Here is a 19,541-nt window from a genome sequence, read left to right as displayed (position 1 = left end):
GCGACCCCTGGTGGTGGCCAGCATGTCACTGCAGCCCACCGCGGGTCCGTCCCTCACTGGCGCTGGGATGCTGGGGGCGGGATGCTGGGGGGCCGACGCGGGGGGCCGATGTGAGGGGGGGCGGATGCGGGGGCCCGGATGCTGGGATGCGGGGTCGGTATGCGGGGGGGGCCCGGATGCGGGGGCGGGGATGCTGGGGGGCGGATGAGGGAGCCGGGATGCTGGGGGGGGCAGATGCGGGGGGTGGGGTGGATGAGGGGGCGGGCCTCTGGTATGGGGCTGGGGTGGAGGCAGTGGTTGGTGTGGGGGCTCCCTGAGGGGAAAGCGCCCTTGTGTCGGAGGTTCCCCTCGGGACTGGTGTCCTCTGCCTGTCCAGCAGCCCCCAGGAATAGGGTGGACATGCAGACTGAGAAATGGCTCCAGGGCTCAGAGTTTCAGAGACCAGTCTGGCCAGCTCTCTGCCCGCCTGTGTCCCAGGTCCCCTGATGCCCTGCAGGCTGGGACCTGCCCAGTTCAGAGGGTCTCCCGGGGGCTGTCTGGCCCCCACTGCACCCGTGCCAGGGCCTCACCTCCACCCTCCAAGCGTTCCCCCTGCCCTCAGTGAGCACGGGACCATGATAAGGACAGTGCTGCAGCCAGTGTCCAAGGGTCCAGTGAGCATGTACTGCGGGCCCCTCCTCTGGAGCAGGCCCTGAGGGGCTGAGACGCGGCCCACTGGGGCTGGGGGTGCACACTCAGACCCCCCACTTTGAGACGTTCTTACCTCTGAGCCTTTGGAGGCAGAGCTTCTGTTAGGAGCTTCTCCAGAGAGATAGCCAGAGGAGACCCATCTGCCCTCGAACATTTCACCCCCTCCGTCTTCTCGGGTCTGTCTCAGGAGACTGTGGGGTCCTACTGGGGGGCAGGCTGGTCCCGAGACGGACCCCTCCTCCCTCGTGGGCTGGAGGAGGCCTCCACACCGCCGAGGACAGGTCAGTGCTACCACGGCGGGCGTGAACCCGGCATGGCTACAAACACCCTGCAACATCTCGGTGAGTGTTCGACCACCAGGGGCTGCGGCCTCGCCAGTGACACAGAGCCAACTGCCGCGCGGCGGCCTTGCTTGGCTTTCTTCCTCGAAGACTTGAGTCTGTCTGGACTCTGATCTGTGGCCGAGGCAGAGACACAGCCCCCACCCCTGACCACAGAGCCGACCGGGCAGATGGGGTGGGGCCGGAGCCCACTCGGCTGACCCCCGGGAGGGGCTGCCCGCCCGCCCAGCCACCCACCTACCCCTCGGGCAGCTGTGAGGTGCGGGGCAGGGAAGGGCCAAAGGCACAGAGGGGACAGCAGCTGTGGTCGGTTCAGCCAGAAACTGTCCCTTTAACGAAGACCAGGAGAGCTCTATTGCTTAGACTTAAGGGAAACTTTATTTATTCTTCCTAAAGCAACCTAGTTTAAAAACGAGTTGAGGTTAACAGAGAAGAAAAACCCAGACAGGCAGACACACAGACAGACACACAGACAGACCGGGGGACGGCACAGGTCGGGGCTGCCACATCAGATTCTCTCCATCTTGGAAATGAGGTCGTCACAGATTCTGGTCAGTTCATCGTTTTCTTTAGTCTGAAGGAGGAGAATCAAATCCCTAGATCTCTCCCAGCGCTCGGAGCTGGGAGCAGGCCCAGAGCTTCTAGAAGCAGGAGGGCTGCTCTTCCCCCACTCCGCCTGGACCCGTGGGTCCCCTGTGCCCACCTTCTGCTCAACGACCTTCTCCAGCGAGTGGACGCGCATCTGCTCCTTCCTCAGGACTGCCTGCAGCGCCAGGGCCTCCGCTTGGGCCTTGCTCCGGACCTGGGTGATCTCCTCGTTCGCCCTGGAGCAGCAGAGGGGCTGGGCTGAGCCCACGGGGGACCAGACCCCTCCCGAGGGAGCCTCCTGCACCCTCCCGCCTGACACTCACAGCTGGAGCTTCTCCTCCGCGTGGGCCTTCAGCGCCTGGTACCTCTGGCCCTCCTTCTCGATCCTGCCTATGTAATCCTCAACACACTTCTTCAGCGACTCTTCATTCTGGAAGGAAGAGCAGACACTGAGCCCTGAGCTCAGGGCCCAGGCTCTCTGGGTCATTCGTGGAGCAGCAGTGGGCCAGGCTACAGGGGAAGAGCTCTTCTCGTTTCCTTCCAGAGACGCCAGCACTCACACAGCCCCAGGCCTCCTCTCATCCCGCGGCTCAGGAGGCCTCCGGATGCGGGGCCTGACCCCCCGCCCCCGAGGGGACCCTGCCCGGCACACAAGAGCCCTATGTCCAGGCACCTCGGGGGAAAGCAGGCCGGGCCCCAGGTCCACGGAACAGCCCCTGCCCTCCTGCCCCCCAGCCCTGTGCTTTGGGGGCCGGGTCTCCTGCTGCCCCAGGAGGGAGACAGCAGCGGCAGGGAACATCTGGACACAGCAGTCTCTGTGCAGGCCACACAGGGACGGCCTCGTGGGCACACATGTCCGGCAGTAGGCGACAAAGCCGAGAGCTGAGAGTGCAGGTAGGAGGAGGGCTGGAGCCTGGGGCCCACACCCCCGGGGGGGCCTCTCCTTTCTTCCCAGACTCAACACCAAGGCTCAGCTCACCCCCTCTTCCTGCAAGGCCCCCAGCCTCTCCCCATCCCTGCTTGTCACGCTGCCCCACTGGCAACAATGCCGACCCCGCCGTCCCCGGGGCCTCTTGCCGGCCGGGCACCCACCGTGCGGTAGCCTTCGATCACTTCCTTCTGTTTCTCAAACCGCTTGAAGAGGTCGGAGAATGACTTCTCCGTGGAGTGCAGGTCTGCAGTCAGCTGGTCTCTGTCCCTCAGAACCTTCTGGATCTCGGCTTTGGCAAGTTCCTTCTGCTTCTGAGCCTCCTCTTAAAGGAAGGCCAGCACCCGGGATCAGCGGGCGGCCAGCAGGTGGCGCCACAGACGGCCAGCGCTAGGAGGGCCCCCTGGGGCGCTGACCAGCCCCGCTCTCGGGACCTTCCAGGGCAGGACCTGGGGGCCCCAAGTGCCCCGAAAACAGCTGTTTCCTCAACACCAGCTCCACCCGGAAGCCGAGGGAGCGGACAACGAACCCAGGGCCTGACTGAAGAGCCCAGGCCACACCTACCCCACACTCAGGGCCTCCAGCCCCAGCCCGGACACACCCGGTGCCCAGCACCCACGGAGACTGCAGCTGGACGCACGGCCCCCGGGGCAGGGGTCAGACCGCGGGTGCAGCGCCCACTGGAGGGACCCAATCTGTTCGCCGCCACAGCCCCGGATGCCAACTTGGGGCCCGGCCAACCTGAGGGCTGATAAGCACCTGGGGCCCAGCACCCCCCGGCCTCCCTGACTGCCAGCTGCCCCAGCCCAGGGACTCACCCATCGCCTGGTACACGGTCCCCTCAAACGCGTCCATGATTTTCCTGTGGAGGAGAGCAGATGCCATGAGCCCCGGGCGTGCGTCGTGGGGTCCTGGGCAGCCAGCACGCAGACTCACCCCATCTCCAGGATCTTTTCCTGCAGCGCCGTGCACCGGACCCTAAGCGCCTCGTTCTCCTTCTGTGTCGCCCCAACCTGTGCAGACCACACACCTGAGTTGGCGCCAGTGTCCTCCCGTGCTGGGGTCTCCCGCCCCACTCAGCATACATCGCAGCGCTGGGGGGTCAGCGTGCGGTGGGTGCACGGGTGGGACACCTCCCGACACAGGCGGGGCGGTAGAGCAGCGTGCGGGGGGAGAGCCCCGCGGCAGAGAGGACACCGCCCGAAGACGGCCGGCAGGGGCCAGGAGCTCCTGGGCCCAGCGTGGCCCGGCGCACAGGCCTCCCTGAGAGGGGACCAGCGGACGCCACCCAGGGCATCACCAAGGCAGCAAGGGGACTTGGGGGCCGCTACCCCCTGGGCAGCTCAGAGCAGACACCCAGACCCTCGCTTGCCAACAGGTTCTGCAAGAGACACTGGGTGGAAACGCAGGACACTCGGCTGCCTGGGCGCCTGGCTCGGGGGTCGGTGAGTGGCCGCCTGCGACCCTGCCTGCACGGTGTGAGCAAAAGGCCAGCGCGCAGAGCGGCCACCCCGCTCCCCAAGGCTCTTCAGAGCAGCCTGCAGGGGCCACGCCCAGGGCTGCAGCCAGCAGGTGGGGGCCGCTCGCTGGGCACCTCCCCTCACCCCCCCTTGCCCTCACCGCAGTGTCCAGGTCCTTCTGGCTGTACTGCAGCACGTCCACAATGGGCCCCACGGGCAGCAGCGGAGCCCTGGGTCCGAGGTCACAAGGAGCTGGGCCGAGCGTCTGCAGGCGACAGAGACCAGCTGGGCCGCAAGCTCCCCTGGCACTCCTCTCTGCCCCGTCGGCTCCCCAGATGGCACAGTGCAGCCCCCCTCAGCCCAACAGACCCCTTAAGCCTTCAGATCCACAGCACATGAAAGTCGGGCCATTAGAACAAGTGTTTCTTTACACCACAGAGGGGACGAACCACTTACGGGAACGTCTGGGGCTCCTGCAAAGTCCAGGTCCAGCAGCTGCGCCTCCGGGGGGCTTCCCGAGGAATGCGCGTCTGTGCCTCGTGCACTGAGACCAGAAGAGAACACGCATGCTGTCTGCGTGCGTAGGGGTCGGCCCAGACTCTCCCCCAGGGCCACGGGGTCAATATTCGGGACACGTGGGCCATGCGGCCTATCAGGCTGCCCACCTCTGCTGTCGGAGGGGCTGCACGGGCACAGAAGAGCACAGACCCGCTTACAAACTTGTTTACGAGCTCGGCCAGGGCAGCTGGGGCCCGGCCACTGTCTCTGCCCCCCTCCCTGCGGCAGGGCACTCCCATCGTCACACGGCCTGCGTGGATCGGATTCCCGCCCGCCCCAGCGCACCTGCTGGGCTCCGGGGCCACAGGCGCCGGCCCCCGGGGGCTGTCCTGCAGCAGTGGGTCAAACTTAAGGTACAAGGACTGCTTCCTCAGGGCCGACTCCTTAAACTGCAGGGAAGGAAGCAGGGTCACCGGGGCCCCCGACACGACAGCCTCCACGCCCCGCCCCACGTCGCGCCCGGGAGCCGCCCTGACCCGAGTGGCCTGCGGGGCAGAGCGGCGGAAGCAGCCGGGCCGCCCGCCACGTCCGGTCAGACGTGGACACCGCTCGCGGTTGAGGAATCGCGGCCCGGGGCTGTTCTAGAAAGAGCCCCTTTTGAGACTGGCACTTGAGGAAAGGCCGCCGCGAAGGCGCCGGGAACTTACCGAGGACGCCCCGAACTGCTCCAGGTAATCCACCTCGGCCCCCGTGCCTAGAACTGAAAGGGAGGCGCCAGCTGCCAGCCGCATCCCACCGCCAGCACTCGGCTGTGCGCTCGGAGCGGCACCCTCCCCGCCCACCCTGACCAATGGCCCTTTGCTACAGAGCGGGGCTGCTGTCCGCAGGCTCAGGACGCTTGGGGCTGTATGGCTCCATGGGGCCGTGCCGTGTCCCGCAGGGTGCTGACAGCACTCCTGGGGGCGTGACAACCAGAAGCGTCCCCTGGGGTCCAAATCGCCCCGGTTGAGAACCACTGTGTAAAACCACGCTGAAAGAGTCCTTTAATTTCTGATAATATGACCTTCGCTTAAAAACCTAAGGGTCACTCACACCACAGACAAAAATTAACTCAAAATGGATCAAAGACCTAAATATATGAGCTAAAACCATAAAATTCTTGGAAGGAAACATGAGGGCAAATCTCCACGACACTGGATTTGGCAATGATGTTTTAGAATTGACCCCAAAAGCACAAGCAGCAGCAGAACAGCCTGGGCTGCAAAGTGAACGTTTGTGCTTCCAAGGACACCATCGAGAAAGTGGAGAGAGGGACCTCCCTGGTGGTCCAGTGGTTAAGAATCTGCCTGCAGGGGACGTGGGTTTGATCCCTGGTTGGGGAACTAGGATCCCACATGCCGCGGAGCAACTAAGCCCGCGTGCCACAGCTACAGAGCCCGGGTGCCCTCATGAAGATCCCGAGTGCCGCAACTAAGACCCGATGAGCCAAACGAAGAAAGAGAGAGAGAACTTTTGTGAGTCATGTACCCAAGAAGAATTCTTACCTAGATTATACAGGAAATCTTTACAACTCAATAGAAAAAAAACAACTCAATTAAGAAACAGGCAAAGGATCCGAGCAGATGCTCCTCCAGAGGAGACACGAAAGGTCAACGTCAGTCAGCAGGGAAACGCCGACACTGCACTGCACACCCACCGGGACAGTGGGGTGCAGACCCGGACCGTCAAACCATGTGGGGGCAGAGTAGAGGGTGCGGACCCCGCGGGGAACAAACAGTTACACAGTGTTACCACATCCCCTTCAGGGTACGTCTGCCCCAAAGAGATGGGAAACGTACGCTCACACAAAACGTGTACGTGAGTGTTCCCAGCAGCCTCGTTCATACGAGCCAAAGAGTGGAAATCAACTGGTAAAGGAAGAAACAAGATGCGGTCTATCCACACAGGGGATATTACTCAGCCATAAAAGGAAGTCCTCACACAATGTGACACGAGGGACTTGGAAACATCACAGGACACAAACCCCGAGTCACGTGTCTAGGGTCCCTGGCCGGGGAGCAGGCTGCCCCAGTGGAGCTGATCCACGGTTCCTGGTCCCGCCCGCACAGGGAGGACCCCACAATGGCCCTGCCACACAGAAACCCTACACTCGTCTCCTGCCTTCTCTAGGCCTGGGGGTTTTAAGTAACCAAAACTGAGAGATCCTGGCGTGCTGCCTCCTGTCCTGTAAAGCACCTCAGCTGGAAGTCCTCACTGAAGGCAGCTCAGACCCGCGACTCTTCCACCCCCTCATCCAGGGTGCGTGGATGGGCAGGGCTTCTCCTTTTATCTCTACGGGGTCTCGTCTTAAACAGCACTTCGATTCAGCGAGTTCCCGCTGCCTCCTGTGTCTGTATCTGTACCACCTGGGTCAGTCAGGCCTGCTGCCTGTTCTTCTAAGTTGGCCTAAAATATATATATTTTTAATATCACAGATCTTAGTCCTGTTCTCCTGAAAATGTCCATAGTTGATAAACCAGAAGTTTCCACGTGAATCACTCAAGTCAGGGGACGGGGCTGCCCGCACGATGACCGCCTGCGGGCACCATGGAACACGGTTCTAGCACCCCGGCCTCGAGGACGGGTGAATGACGTACCCTCGGCGGGGTCCCAGAAGTGCTCCCCACTCAGGTCCAGGCCGGGCTCCGGCCCCCGGGGGGTTGCGGGTGTGGGGTCAGTGGGCACGGTTGGTGGCTCGCTGCCCGGGCTGCTGGTTGCAGCCGATGCCCCCGAAGCGTCTGTGGTCCCCTCCTGGAAGGGAGGTTGGGGTCACCGCAGGGGCTCATCAAGATGAGTGGGCGTGGGGGGAGCAGGGGAAGCAGCGTGTCCCACCCCACAGCCCCGGGCACCACCGGCCTGCCTCTGCCCCGTGACGACCCGCAGACGTGGCAACAGCATGAGGACGCCCGCCCACACCCGTACCTCGCCCGCCGCTTCTGCGGTCCCTGCCGAGGTCTGCAACGCCGGTGTGTCATCCGCCGAGGCCAAGAGCACCTGCCTAAAGAGACGGGGTCAGCAGGGCCCGCGCCCCACACCTCCCCCCGTCCTGCACCGAGCTGCCACCAGCACCCCCCCGCCCAGGAGCCAGGCTTGAGGCCCAGCCAGGTGGCCACGCAAAGCCATCCCCCGACCTCACCTGCAAGAGCATCGCTCCCCAGAAGCAGACAAGGCACTCTGAGGTCATCTCAACTCAACAAAAAGCAAACCACAGGGATCCGCTTATCCTTTTTACCAGGAAACTGCAACAGCAGCCGGTGCTGGACGGCTGGGCGCACCTCGGCCACTGAGCGGCGTCCCCGGGGAGCGGGGACAGGCCTGAGGCAGGGCTCACGCCGGGAGACGGCCCCCCCGAGCTGCGCTGCGGGAATCCTGGGGCTCTCGGCTAGGTATCTCGCTAGACCTTCCGGATGCATCACAGGGAACGCATCTCAGACAGCGTGGGCACCCCCTCCCCGCTATTCCGCAAGAGCTGTGGCAGCTGCCCTGGGGCCCCTGCTCAGGGCTGCAGGTGGCATCTCTGGTCTCGTGCCCACCACTGCCACCCCGTGCTCACCGGCTTGGAGACGAGGCCTCTGTGGCCGGCCCGCTCTTGGGGTGCTCTGGGGGCTGGGCCTCTCCGTCACCTCCGGTGGGGTTACAGTCTGGGTCGTCCAGCTTGTCCTGGTCCAGGCTGTTGGACCCGCGGGGAGGGGGATCGGGACCCTCGCCCGCCTCCACGAGGGCCTTTTCCTCCTTTTCCTGCCTCGCCTCTGGTCTCCTCGAGGGAGGTCTGAGAGCCGGGGTCTTCCCTCGTTTCCTCAGTGGGGGCGGCCCTTTGATGGTGCCGTCAGAAAAGTCAAATTCCAGCCTTACGGGCTCACTCCTCAAAGAGTCGGCCGTTTGCCCTTCGGCCTCCTCCTTCTGAGGACTGGGGAACGTGGCACCTCCAGCCTCCACGGGGCCAGCTGGGGCCTCGCTAGGCAGGTCCACGAGGGGCTCTGCTCCGCGGGCTCCGCCGGGGTGGGTACCAGGAGCTGAAGCGGCCCCGGCAGAGGGCGCAGGGAGCCCGCTCGAGTTTTCTCCTGTGGCTCTCAGCGGGTCCTCTGTTCTGTCCTGGGATGCCATCCCGGGAGGGTCTTCTAGAATTGTGGAGGTAGAGGTAGCACTTTCCTCTAAGGAATGAGGATGGACGTGTTCTTCCTGGGTGGGCTCAGGGCTGCCTGACGTTTGTCCCGGAGATGCCTCTGGGGTTTCAACACTTTCGGGCATCTGGGAAGAGCTTGCAGGATCCAGGCAGGCCTGGGGAGCCGAGGAGGGCCCGCTGCGATTCCTGTCGTCAGAGGCCGGTCTCATGTCCTCTGAAGCGGGGTTGGCATCGGCCACTGCTGGTTTCTGGAGAATTCCATTGGTCGTTCTAGTGTCTGTTTCCTTGGTGAACTGTTGGCTTTTTAGAAAGACGTAGTTAACACTAAAGAACGAGTTAGGTTTTTAGTTAGATTTTAGTCCACGTGAAAACATTAGCTAAACACAGGGAAAAAAAAGAGCATTTGGCCAACCCTCTCCTCAAGATTAACCTTCACAAGTACGTTCCCACAACTCAGTGCTGGCGGGCCACCTAGAGACACAGATGACTGAGAGAGAGGAGGAACCTGACTGACAACAGCCAAGGCTGAGGTCCTCCATGCCGGCCTATTTTCCCCTTTTGGTTGGGGACCACCAGCTACGCGGCCAGGGACAGTCAGGGCACACCAGGGTCAGGCTTCCCGCTGGAGAGAGAAAGGCCAGGTCAAGGACGCTGACTTCACAAGGAGCAGGGCCCAGCTCCCGGGTCCTCCTGGCCCCTCCACGCCCTGCTCTGTGGCTGGAGCAGCTCAGACCCAGGGGCCAGGAGGCAGCATCTGAACGGCTGGGTTTCCCTTCCCTCCTGGGGATTGTTACAAAAGAACAGTATTTGAGTCACTCTAATCTCACTCAGCTGAATCTCAAAATGAAAACTAAAAAATTGAAGTTGAAAAGTAGCAAGGAAACCTGGGGAGAGGGGGAGATTCCGGTTTGAGGAGTTTCCAGCCATGGGGAGATACTCGGCACGAGGACATTTCACTGGAGCGAGGCGAAGGGTATGTTAGTGACCTTTTGCTTTTATACCTTTCTCTGCACATCTGAAATCCATTTAAAAGAAAAAGCAAGTTTTGAACAGTTTAAGTCAGCAAAAGTCAGAACGAAATGTGCCAGTGAGGCCCCTTCCCACTCTGGATGTAGAGGGTCCCTGGGGGCGCCAGCCGGGTTAATTCAGCCTCATCTGGGGGTGAAGGGCCACCGCCAGGGTCCGCGTCTCCAGACGGAGGCAGGAAAAGCCTTGGCATTCACACTGTCGACCACCTCACGCAAGCCAACCACCTAATGCCAGGCGAGGCTGCAAAGAAGCTTCTGCTGGTTAAAGTCAAGTGTTTCAAATCTGACTCGTCAGGCCACACGTGTTCTGGTCAGATTACACAACACACGGGTTCCTCTGCCTTTAGCGGTAAGAGCTATCTGTAAGCTTTCTCCAGGGCTTGCCGCTGAGGACAGGAGACGGACCGGCAAGCAGGAGACCCCAGTGGAATGCTAAAAAAGAAGCAAAACCACAGAGCGTCCCTCCTTGGAGATTCGGCCAGGACATTTCATGAAGTTAGAGAAACAAAACCAAGGCCAATTTGTTGGCAAGAGCACAGCAGAGGAGCAGAATGTGAAGTGTAAACTTCCTGTCTTATTATTCACTTTTCCAACAACAAGCGACTTCGGCGGTGCTCTGGGCCGCACACTACACAGACCCAGAGCGGAGACCAGGAGGAGCCCAACCAGATGCGGCGGGTGAAACAGACTTCTCCTGCCAAGTCCATCGGAGAGGTTACAAATTGCAGTACGTCAAACAGTGCCAATACTTACTTCTCTTTCTGGGTCCAGACTTGATGACAGTTTTCTAGTCCAATGGTGTCGCCCAGAGCAAAGCAAGCTTCAAGCTTGCTGCCCGTGCTGGGACTTAAAATCCTGTGTGTCTGCGGATCCCGCAGAGGTGTCTGAAAAGTAACCTGTCGGGGAGGGAGGAGGGCAGCTGTTCAATAATTCAAGTCTTCAAGCACCACGCTGGCAGCACCATGCCCTGCCCTGCCAGCTCAGTAAGTCACCAGGAAAGCAGGTGACCTCATGTGTGACGCACGGTAGATAGTACGCAGAGGCAAGACGTGCTTACCTTCATAGCTTTGGCTGTGCTCTTAGGTGGTACATTTTCTTTCTGTGACAGACGGAGAACAGATGATCTTCCGGTAAGTTCCAGTGGTGAAAACAGGAAGTCGCAGTTTTCTGTACTTTTGTCACCAGTGACATTTTCGTCACTGAAGACGTGCAGACTCATTCTGAAAAGGAGATAGTTTTGTGTCAGGAGTAGGGCAGTGACACCGCGTTGTCTGGACGCACATATGTGAAAGTGACAGCTGACCCCACAGTGCTGCAAGGAGGACGTCCGCCTTCCTGCACAGGTGGGTCACACCTCAGGCAGTGTGTCCTCTGCCAGGCAGTCCCCATCCTGCTCTGGGGGAGCTGCCACCTCCCAGGAGCAAGAGCTAGAGGGGCTTTCAGCCCACAGGGCAAGAAGGAAGACCCAAGAGCTCGAAATAACTCGAACTTTGTGGGTAAAAGTTGGGAGACAGATAGGAGCTGATCTGTGGCAAAACTGCAAGGGGCAGAGGAAGCCTGGGCCTCCCCACAGGCCTCAGCGTCAGAGGTGGAGCAGCTGCCAAGTTAGTGGACAACAAAGCAGGAGGGGGGACCTCCCTGGTGGTCCAGTGGGTAAGGCTCTGCGCTCCCAATGCAGGGGGCCTGGGTTCGATACCTGGTCAGGGAACTAGAGCCCGCATGCAAGCTGCAACTAAGAGTTTGCATGCTGCAGCTAAGACCCGACACAGCCAAGGTAAATAAATGAAAAAGTAATGCAATAAAATGCTATTTCAAAAAAATAAAAAAAGAGAGAGAAGGAGGAAGAAAAAAGAGAATTAAAAAAAAAGTGAAGCAGAAGGGCACAGCAGCTTGCTGTCCACCCACGGGGCTGGGAAACAAGGACTGGACTAGGGCGTCAGGAGGGCCGAGGCTCAGAGGAGGAGTTAGAGGAAGGAACAAGCAGCAGGTGCAGAGTCACTTGGGGGGAGTCGAGGAGCTTCTGCACCAGGGGCCTCCAGTGGGGCCCAGGAGGTTCTAGAACAATCCCATTCCTCCTTCCGAAGCCCTCATAATGGTCAACACCGTGGCGTTCCCAACTTCGGAGACACCAGAGCACTGGGCATTGACCTGCCCGGGGCACTACAGGTCCTTGCTGGCAGTGGGGGCCCTGGGGACTGTGCCTGGAAGAGACCAGGTGGCTGGGGCAGGGAGAGAAAGGGTGTCCTGAAAAGAGGTGAGCTCAGCGTGGGAGGTCAGGGTGACGAGCCACCTGGAAGGGCGCTGCGTGTGAACAGGGAGGGCTCACAGGGAAGGCTCACAGGGAAGGGGGCGGCCAGAGCTCTGGCACCGCGCCAGGGTGGAGTGGTCTGCCCTGGCTCGAGAGCAGCCCGCACCTGCCGCGTGGAAGCGGGCAAGATACGCCCAAGCCAAGGGTCACTGTTAGGTTTGGCCTGAGCAACGGGGTAAAACGGGGAAGGGGGCTGGATGGCTGGAGGACACAGAAGGGAGACATCAAGTCGGAAGACCCCCGTCGCCTGGGGAAGGCGGGAGAGCAATGACAGCAGCCTTTAGGGCTTTGGCTTCTATAATGATGGGGCCACGGAGGGGGCTCCTGAGCAGAGGGACCCGGGCCAGGCGGGGAGGAGGGCTGGTGGCCGGGGGCGAGCGGGTTCTCCGGAATCAGCGGGGCGGGGAGCGTGGAGCCCAGGTTTCCAAAGCAGGTGCGTCAGGAGTCAGGTGCTGCAGGAGTCGGTGAAGATTCTCAGGTGGGGCTGCGCCCAGAGGAGGGGCCGGAACTAGGAGGCCTGCCTTTGGCGCAGAGCTGCAAGCCCGCGGGTATTCAGAGGCGGAGACGTGTCTCTGCAGGTCACAGCCACGGGTGGTTTGCGGCTGGACGAGGTCACCGGGATAGGGAGAGGAGAGGCCGGCGCAGCGGGCCGGAGGGGCCTCCTGGAGGGCGACATAGGAGCCACCAGGCGTCTCTAGAGGCAGGGGCGGGAGCCCATCGGCTCCGCTTCCGTTTGCGCCCGGGCGGGCGGGACGAAGGCGGTCGAGAGAGGACCCTGAGGAGGGGCCCAGACGGCGGGCAGGGCGGAGCCGCGGGACGAGCCGGAGGGGGCGTAGGCCCACGTCCAGGGTGGCCGCCAGCACGGCAGGCAGAGACCCGAGGCCAGGCCAGAGGCGGGACCGGAGCCCCGAGCCCGGACCCCACCACCGCCTTACCTGTCGGCCGCCGCACGGAACCAAAGGAGCGGGAGACGAGGAGTCCGGGAGCCCCTCTGCCCGCCGCCGATTCAAATACCGACGGTTGGCGCGCGCGGCCAATCAGCGCGTGGATGGGGCGGGACGAACGGGCGCCGCCAGCCAATGGGAGGTCGAGTCACAGGTCACGCCCACGAGGAGGTTCCGCTTCCGGGGTGACGGCACGCTGGGCGCGGCGGTCGCCGGATTTCTCGGTAACCGCAGCTCGCTAGGCGGGCGTAGAGGAAAGGCCGTACGCGGGCGGGCAGTGACTGCGGGGCCCGCCGTCGCCCGGGAATCTCGGGCTCTGCTGCGGACGCGCCTGGGCTGCGCGGGAAGGTCAGGGCCTGAGAGCCGCTCGCCCGAGTCTCAGTTTCCCCAGCTGTGCAGTGGGCCCAAGTGCAGCACCGCCACCAAGGCGGGTCCTGAGGAGCATCCAAACCCTCGCGAGGACTGTCGCGGCAGTTCACAACTTCTGGCCGAGCGAGGGGACCGGGAACTTCATTTCCCAGAGTGCCCCGCAGGACGCCGTCTCCCAGAGCGCCCCGCGAGTGGCCTGAGGGTGGGGACTCCATTTCCCAGAGCGCCCCGCGTCTTCCGGACCCGGACGCCGCGGCCTGTTGTCGCTGGGGCAGTGGGTCTCGCCGGGACGGCGTTCCGGAGGCGACGGCGGCGCGATGGACAGCCCCGAGGTCACTTTCACGCTGGCCTACGTGGTGTTCGCCGTGTGCTTCGTGTTCACCCCCACCGAGTTCCACTCGGCCGGGCTCACGGTGCAGAACCTGCTGTCGGGCTGGCTGGGCAGCGAGGACGCCGCCTTCGTGCCCTACCACCTGCGCCGCACGGCCGCCACGCTGCTGTGCCACTCGCTGTTGCCGCTAGGTGAGCTCGGCGGGCGTGGGCGGCGCTCGAGACCGAGCTCCGGGACCCCGGAGTGGGGAGGGACGGCGGAGGGCGCCCGTGCGGGAGAGCCCGGGCTGCGGGCCAAGCGCCCGTGTGCTCCCAGGAGTGGGGAGAACGGTGCTGGCGGCAGCTGCCTCTTGCAGGTACCTGGCGGAAAGGCGGGCTCAACCCTGGGGGAAGGGATGCTTTGCTCACTGGGGCGGGTGGTGAGCTGTCCCATGGGGGGGTAGCTCCCAGGAGAGGGGCATGAGTTAACTGATGCAAATAGGGGTGACCCTTCCCAGTCGTTGGACGGTGGGTGCGGGAAAGGCAGGTAGAGGGTGACGCCAGTTGGGAATGTCACAGGTGCAGAGGCCAGGGAAGGCGTGTGTGTGGGGATGCTCAGACGTTGTCAGGGGCTGTGCTGGGTGGTGATCCAGGTGATAGCTGGCTTCTGGGAGGCTGGCTGGTTGGATGGGGTACTGGGTGGGGTTCTCTTGAGGACTTGGGGTCAGAAGTAGGGCGGTGGCGGTGGCCAGCAGCATGTGCAGCTCGGTGGACACAGGGAAGGGTTTCCACCTGGCAGCAGGGCATGGAAAGTGGCCAGGAGCTGGCTGGGCTGAGGCTGGCCTGTGCGTGGGGGCTGCCTGCTTTGTGTGGAAGGCGGCAGAGGAGAGGCCACGCCAGCATAGAGGCAGGGCCGATGTGGTGAGCTGCGAGCTCTGCTGAGCCCCCAGGGACGCAGGGATGCCCGTCAGCCGGCTTCCCATACGAGGAGTTTGGGTTCTCCTGAGGGTCGTGTGTTGGGTTTCCGCCCTGGGAACTAAGGATCTCTGCAGCTTTATGGAGCTTCTAACTGCATCTTCCCACCAGGCTGTGGGGGTCTGGGCCACCACCATCCCGTGATGGACAGGGAAACTGGAAGGTGAGCCGAGTGACTTAGGGGGGCCGCTCGAGGAGGAAATGGGGTGGAGCCTGGCCTTGTGGCCAAACAAGGAGTCTGTTTTTTTTAATTTGTTTTGAAATACCTTTGAATCTTTAGAGATGTGTTATTTATTTCTACACGATGAGTTACCTAAAGCATATCAACTCGATCAACAACATTTATCATTATTTTCGCAATCTCAAATCTGTGCTGCAGGTCACTGTCTACTTCATTAATTTCGACATGCAAATTGGCCCCCATCTGGCCAGCAGGAGCCCTGGAGCTGGCTCCTGTGTCCTTGTGACATGCTCCTGTCATTCTTTGCTTACCGTCTGGTGCAGGACATCCCAGTTCTGGGATGGGCCATGCTCTGATCCGCCTCCTCAGAGCAGGTGGGGTCCAGAGGCCAAGATCCGGCCCCAGGAGGGCCAGTGGGCAGCTCTGCATTGGGTGATGCCAGATGCTTGTATTTACTTTTGCTTTTCTAGGTTTTTCTCGTTTTATTTCTGGTAGTTATATGTCATTTGTACATAAAGTAGTAAGATAAAAACGTTTCCTGCTGACAGGGCAAGGACTGAGGTGAGTCAGCTGTAGAGGTGGGCGAGGCCCACCTGCCTTGGGGCACTGTGGTCTTGCTCTGGGGGCCGACTAGGGCAGAGGGCCGTGCCCAGGCCTGGGGGCTAAAGGGAGTGTGCCCCCCCCATGCCCCCGGAGGGTCAGGAACAGCACTGTGGACCTTGGTGGGTACCATCTGAGGAGGATGAGTGTGGCAGTCCCAGCCTCTGCTGAGGTTTGCCCTGTCCCTTTTAGGCTACTACGTGGGCATGTGCTTCGCAGCCTCAGAAAAGCGGCTCTACTCCCCCAGCCAGGCCCCGGAGACCTGGCGGGGCTTCCTCCTGCTGGCATTGACACTGCCCATCATCGCCTGCACCCTGATCTACTACTGGTCCCGGGACCGGTGGGCCTACCACCCACTGGCCCGCACCCTGGCCCACTATGCCCTCCCGCAGTCAGGCTGGCGGGCCGTCGCTTCCTCCGTGGACACCGAGTTCCGGCGGATCGACAAGTTTGCCACGGGGGCGCCGGGTGCCCGTGTGATTGTGACAGACACGTGGGTGATGAAGGTGACCACGTACCGTGTGCGCGTGGCCCAGCAGCAGGACGTGCACCTGACTGTGACGGAGTCCCAGCAGCACGACCTCTCCCCAGACTCGAACCTGCCCGTGCAGCTGCTTACCATCCGCGTGGCCAGTGCCAACCCTGCCGTGCCGGCCTTCGACATCCGGTAGGCGGGCCTGCGGCTGGGTGGGGGTGAGGCTGGGGTTGCTGGGGTGGGTGTGGCCAGCCAGCGCCCAAGTTCTGGTCTTTGAGTTGCTCCAGGAGGTGATGATGGTGGGAGCTGGTCCTATCAGCCGCCCCTCCAGTGTGCCCCTCCCTCAGCGCCCCCATCCCCCCAGCCCCCCTCAGCTACTCTCCGCTTCCCCTTTCTGCACACCCTGCTCTGAGCTGTCTTCCACAGCATGTTGGGGGGAGCACGCGGGGGATGTTTGGGGGCCGCCGTGTAGCACAGAGGCTTGGTAGCTCCCTCGGCTCTGAGGCCTGGGCCTGAGCCCAGGTGTTCCCGACTAGTTGAGGCTGCGGCGGGCCTGCGCTGCCCCTCCTGGGACATGCCCTGGGCCTGACCCTGCCGAGGGCTAGGCGCTCTGTTTCTCAGCTACAGTCCTCCCGCCCTCCTGCCCTCCCACGTCGTGGGGGGCCAGTGGGCAGCTTTGGGTCTGTGGGCTCCGGCCCCAGGGCCCTCTCTGCTGGCTGCTGGGCTGCGCCTGAGCTGCCACGTCTGTGTGGTCGTGGGCGCCCTGGGCACTGGGGCGCAGCCTTGGCCTCTTTGCCCGCCCCGGGGTCCTTGCCAGCCTGCTGGGAACCACGGCCCTGCCCCGTAGACGCACCCGGTGGTCCCCACCCAGCAGCAAACACCTCGTGCAGGCTGAATTCCACGGAGTATGGTGAGCTGTGTGAGAAGCTCCGGGCGCCCATCCGCAGCGCGGCCAACGTGGTCATCCACCAGAGCTTGGGCGACCTGTTCCTGGAGACCTTCGCCTCCCTGGTGGAGGTCAACCCGGCCTACTCGGTCCCCAGCAGCCAGGTGGGGGGCTGGGCAGGGGTGGTGGGTTCCCCAGCTGGGCCCCCATGGACCACGTCTCCTGCGGTGGGGGCCCCCCAGGGCGGCCTGGTGGGGCTCCCTCTGACCGCCTGGGCCGCCTGCAGGACCTGGAGGCGTGCATCGGCTGCATGCAGACCCGGGCCAGCGTGAGGCTGGTGAAGACCTGCCAGGAGGCGGACGAGGGCGAGTGTCAGCAGTGCTGTTGCCGCCCCATGTGGTGTCTCACCTGCATGGGCAAGTGGTTCGCCAGCCGCCAGGACCCGCAGCGCCCCGACACCTGGCTGGCCAGCCGTGTGCCCTGCCCCACCTGCCGCGCGCGCTTCTGCATCCTGGATGTATGTGCTGTGCGCTGAGCCCGCCAGAGGGACCCCGCCACTGCCTTGGGGAGTAGTTGGGCCTCTGGGCCCTGGTTTGGGCTGTCATGGGTGGCTCATCCCTGTGTGGCGACTCACCGGTGCAGAAGGGCTGAGGCTGCAGTAGGGCTGGGGTTTTGGTTTTAAAAAGAAGTTTTCTGTTGAAGTTCTGTCTGCGGCAGCGGGATGGGTTCTCAGCGCCTCTGTCTCCCCGACTCTTCGTGCTTCCAATTAGGGGGTAGATGCTGGGCACGCAGAACGTGGTGTTGGGTCCATCTCCAGAGCATTCTGGGGCCCCCTGAGCTGTGTTCTGGGAGACCCTGTCGTCTGCCCCAGATGGCCCTAACTTAAGCCACTTGCCTTAAACGTATGGGGCACATGAACCTTAACTGCTCGTCAGTTATACGACAGACTCGGATTTGCCCGAGACTGCAGTCTATCCTGCTCCTGTCCCCAAGCCGGCTGCTGGCCCTGTGGCATTGGCACCCTCCACTCCCCCGACGGAGGCTGCTCTGAGGACCTGGCGCAGAGCTAATTGGTGGAGGGTGAGAGCGCTGCCCAGGGTCTGCTGGTGATTGTGGGCAGCCAAGAGCCCACTCCTGGGGAGGTGGGTGGCCCCTGCCTGCTCCCTGCCCAGGGATACTCTGGGCTTCCCATCAGGGGCTGGCTGCTTTCAGCTGCCGTTCTCTTAGCCGCGTGCTTGTGGGGGCCGCCCACGCCTTGGAGGGGCCTGTAACCACGTGCCTTCTGCTGCTCCTGCGAGTCCAGGGAAGGGGCCAAGTTTCAGACTCCTGCTAGCGAGGGCACTGAGTTGAAGACCATGCTCCACAGCAGCGTCCTACATCCGGATGACAGGCTTGTTGGGACTCAGCACGGGGCTGGCCATACCCCGCAGGGTCCACCCACTTAGGAAGGGAAGTGCCCAGCAGTCAGGACAATGGCAGCTGTCTTCCCAATTCCTGTTGGTGCAGGAGGGGAGCAGGGAGGCAAGTGCCAGGTCCCTGGGTACAGCTCTGACAAACGGGACTGTTGGAGGGGCCCTAAGCCCCCTAAACCTGGTCATTCTAAGCAGGGGAGATGGACTCAGCTGGCCCATCTCACCCAAGGCTGCACCAAAGCCAGGGATTTGGAAGCGAGAAGCCCAGCTTTGTGGTCCTCAGGGGTGCCCACAGATGAAGGCCATCAGAGGGGCAGGCGGGAGCCATGCCCAGCCTCAGCCTGGACTTGCAAACCTTGGCAAGGGAGAGCCAGGCCTGGGGCTATCTTTTCTACGAAAGAAACTTACTTAGTTTTATAAAGATAAGTCTATTGTAGTGAGGTGATACACTATTTAATAAAATGTTACTATGAGTTTATATATTTTCTTGATTGGAATATTTTGTTTTTCCTGATACTCAAACCTTGGTAACAATTGGGGAGATGCCATCTTAGAAGTGGCAGCTTTTAATATGCACGTTTTGCTCAGAAAAAGAGAAGGGAGGCAGACTATGCGGGAATCTTCCTCTGGTTTCCCAGCTGGGGTCAGAAAGCCCACTTCCAGGGCACCCTCGTTGAAGGGTCCTGGGGGTTGTAGGGGGGTCAGCATGCAGGTGCTCCAGGTACAGGGGACACTGGTGGCCCAAGGTGGGCCCTGCTCGTCGAGGCCTCCAACCTTGAGCTCTCCGCTATGTCCCATGGGATGTCTGGGTGTCCCATGGGATGCCTGGGTGTCCCATGGGATGCCTGGGTGGCCCTGGAGAGCAGCTCAGGTCGGGGAGCTACGGCACGTGCTTCCTGCTCTCTTACATTGGTGCTGGCCCCCAAACGTTTTTAAAAAGTGGTACATGCAACCCATTTAAAAAACACAGGTAGGGCTTCCCTGGTGGCGCAGTGGTAGAGAGTCCGCCTGCCGATGCAGGGGACACGGGTTCGTGCCCCGGTCCGGGAAGATCCCACGTGCCGCGGAGCGGCTGGGCCCGTGAGCCATGGCCGCTGAGCCTGCGCTCCGCAACGGGAGAGGCCACAATGAGAGGCCCGCGTACCAAACAAAACACAGTCTCGAATTTTCTACATCCCGGAGATCTTTGACGTTCTTTCGACTTCAGTCCTTCTCTTTACTTCTTTTGCACACAGCATCACCACTTAACGCGTGGAGACTGGCCCAGGGCCCCACCGGGTGGGGTACCCGGTGGGGGTCACGGAGGGCCCGTGGGCCGTGTGCGGGGTGGGGGAGCCGTTAGCGCAGGAGGCGGCTCTGAAAGAGGCAGAAGTGAGCTCAGCGGCGG

At 62.1% G+C, this 19,541-nt stretch overlaps 2 protein-coding genes across 8 annotated transcripts; one reads left to right on the top strand and one right to left on the bottom strand.

The window, feature by feature from the left end:
• Positions 1–1,450: 1,450 nt before the first annotated feature.
• Positions 1,451–13,016, bottom strand: TACC3 (transforming acidic coiled-coil containing protein 3). Of its 3 annotated transcripts, none has more exons than XM_079920154.1 (16): positions 12,939–13,016; positions 10,753–10,915; positions 10,449–10,591; positions 8,098–8,967; positions 7,467–7,542; positions 7,142–7,295; positions 5,213–5,265; positions 4,851–4,954; positions 4,464–4,689; positions 4,168–4,272; positions 3,484–3,560; positions 3,366–3,409; positions 2,712–2,872; positions 1,943–2,049; positions 1,735–1,855; positions 1,451–1,605 (listed from the first exon to the last, which is right to left on the bottom strand). In XM_079920154.1, the coding sequence occupies exons 2-16, from the start codon at positions 10,912–10,914 to the stop codon at positions 1,540–1,542; spliced, it is 2,469 nt and encodes an 822-aa protein (XP_079776280.1). In that variant the 5' UTR covers position 10,915; positions 12,939–13,016; the 3' UTR covers positions 1,451–1,539. The 3 variants fall into 3 exon arrangements, with proteins under 3 accessions (XP_079776280.1, XP_079776281.1, XP_079776282.1); XM_079920155.1 differs by having other exon boundaries at positions 4,464–4,551; XM_079920156.1 differs by lacking the exons at positions 1,451–1,605; positions 1,735–1,855; positions 1,943–2,049; ... (2 more) ...; positions 3,484–3,560; positions 4,168–4,272 and having other exon boundaries at positions 4,373–4,689.
• On the top strand, positions 11,027–18,622 carry TMEM129 (transmembrane protein 129, E3 ubiquitin ligase). 5 transcript variants are annotated; one of them, XM_079920158.1, is made up of 4 exons: positions 11,027–11,038; positions 15,574–16,048; positions 16,747–16,906; positions 17,029–18,622. In XM_079920158.1, the coding sequence occupies exons 2-4, from the start codon at positions 15,588–15,590 to the stop codon at positions 17,275–17,277; spliced, it is 870 nt and encodes a 289-aa protein (XP_079776284.1). In that variant the 5' UTR covers positions 11,027–11,038; positions 15,574–15,587; the 3' UTR covers positions 17,278–18,622. The 5 variants fall into 5 exon arrangements, with proteins under 5 accessions (XP_079776284.1, XP_079776283.1, XP_079776286.1 ...); XM_079920157.1 differs by lacking the exon at positions 11,027–11,038 and adding an exon at positions 13,134–13,838; XM_079920159.1 differs by lacking the exon at positions 11,027–11,038 and adding an exon at positions 13,906–14,002.
• The last annotated feature ends 919 nt before the right edge of the window (positions 18,623–19,541 follow it).

This window comes from Stenella coeruleoalba (assembly GCF_951394435.1).
Source record: "Stenella coeruleoalba genome assembly, chromosome: 4".
In the NCBI taxonomy this organism is placed as follows: Eukaryota; Metazoa; Chordata; class Mammalia; order Artiodactyla; family Delphinidae; genus Stenella; species Stenella coeruleoalba.
This window is presented reverse-complemented; position numbering and strand designations above follow the sequence as displayed.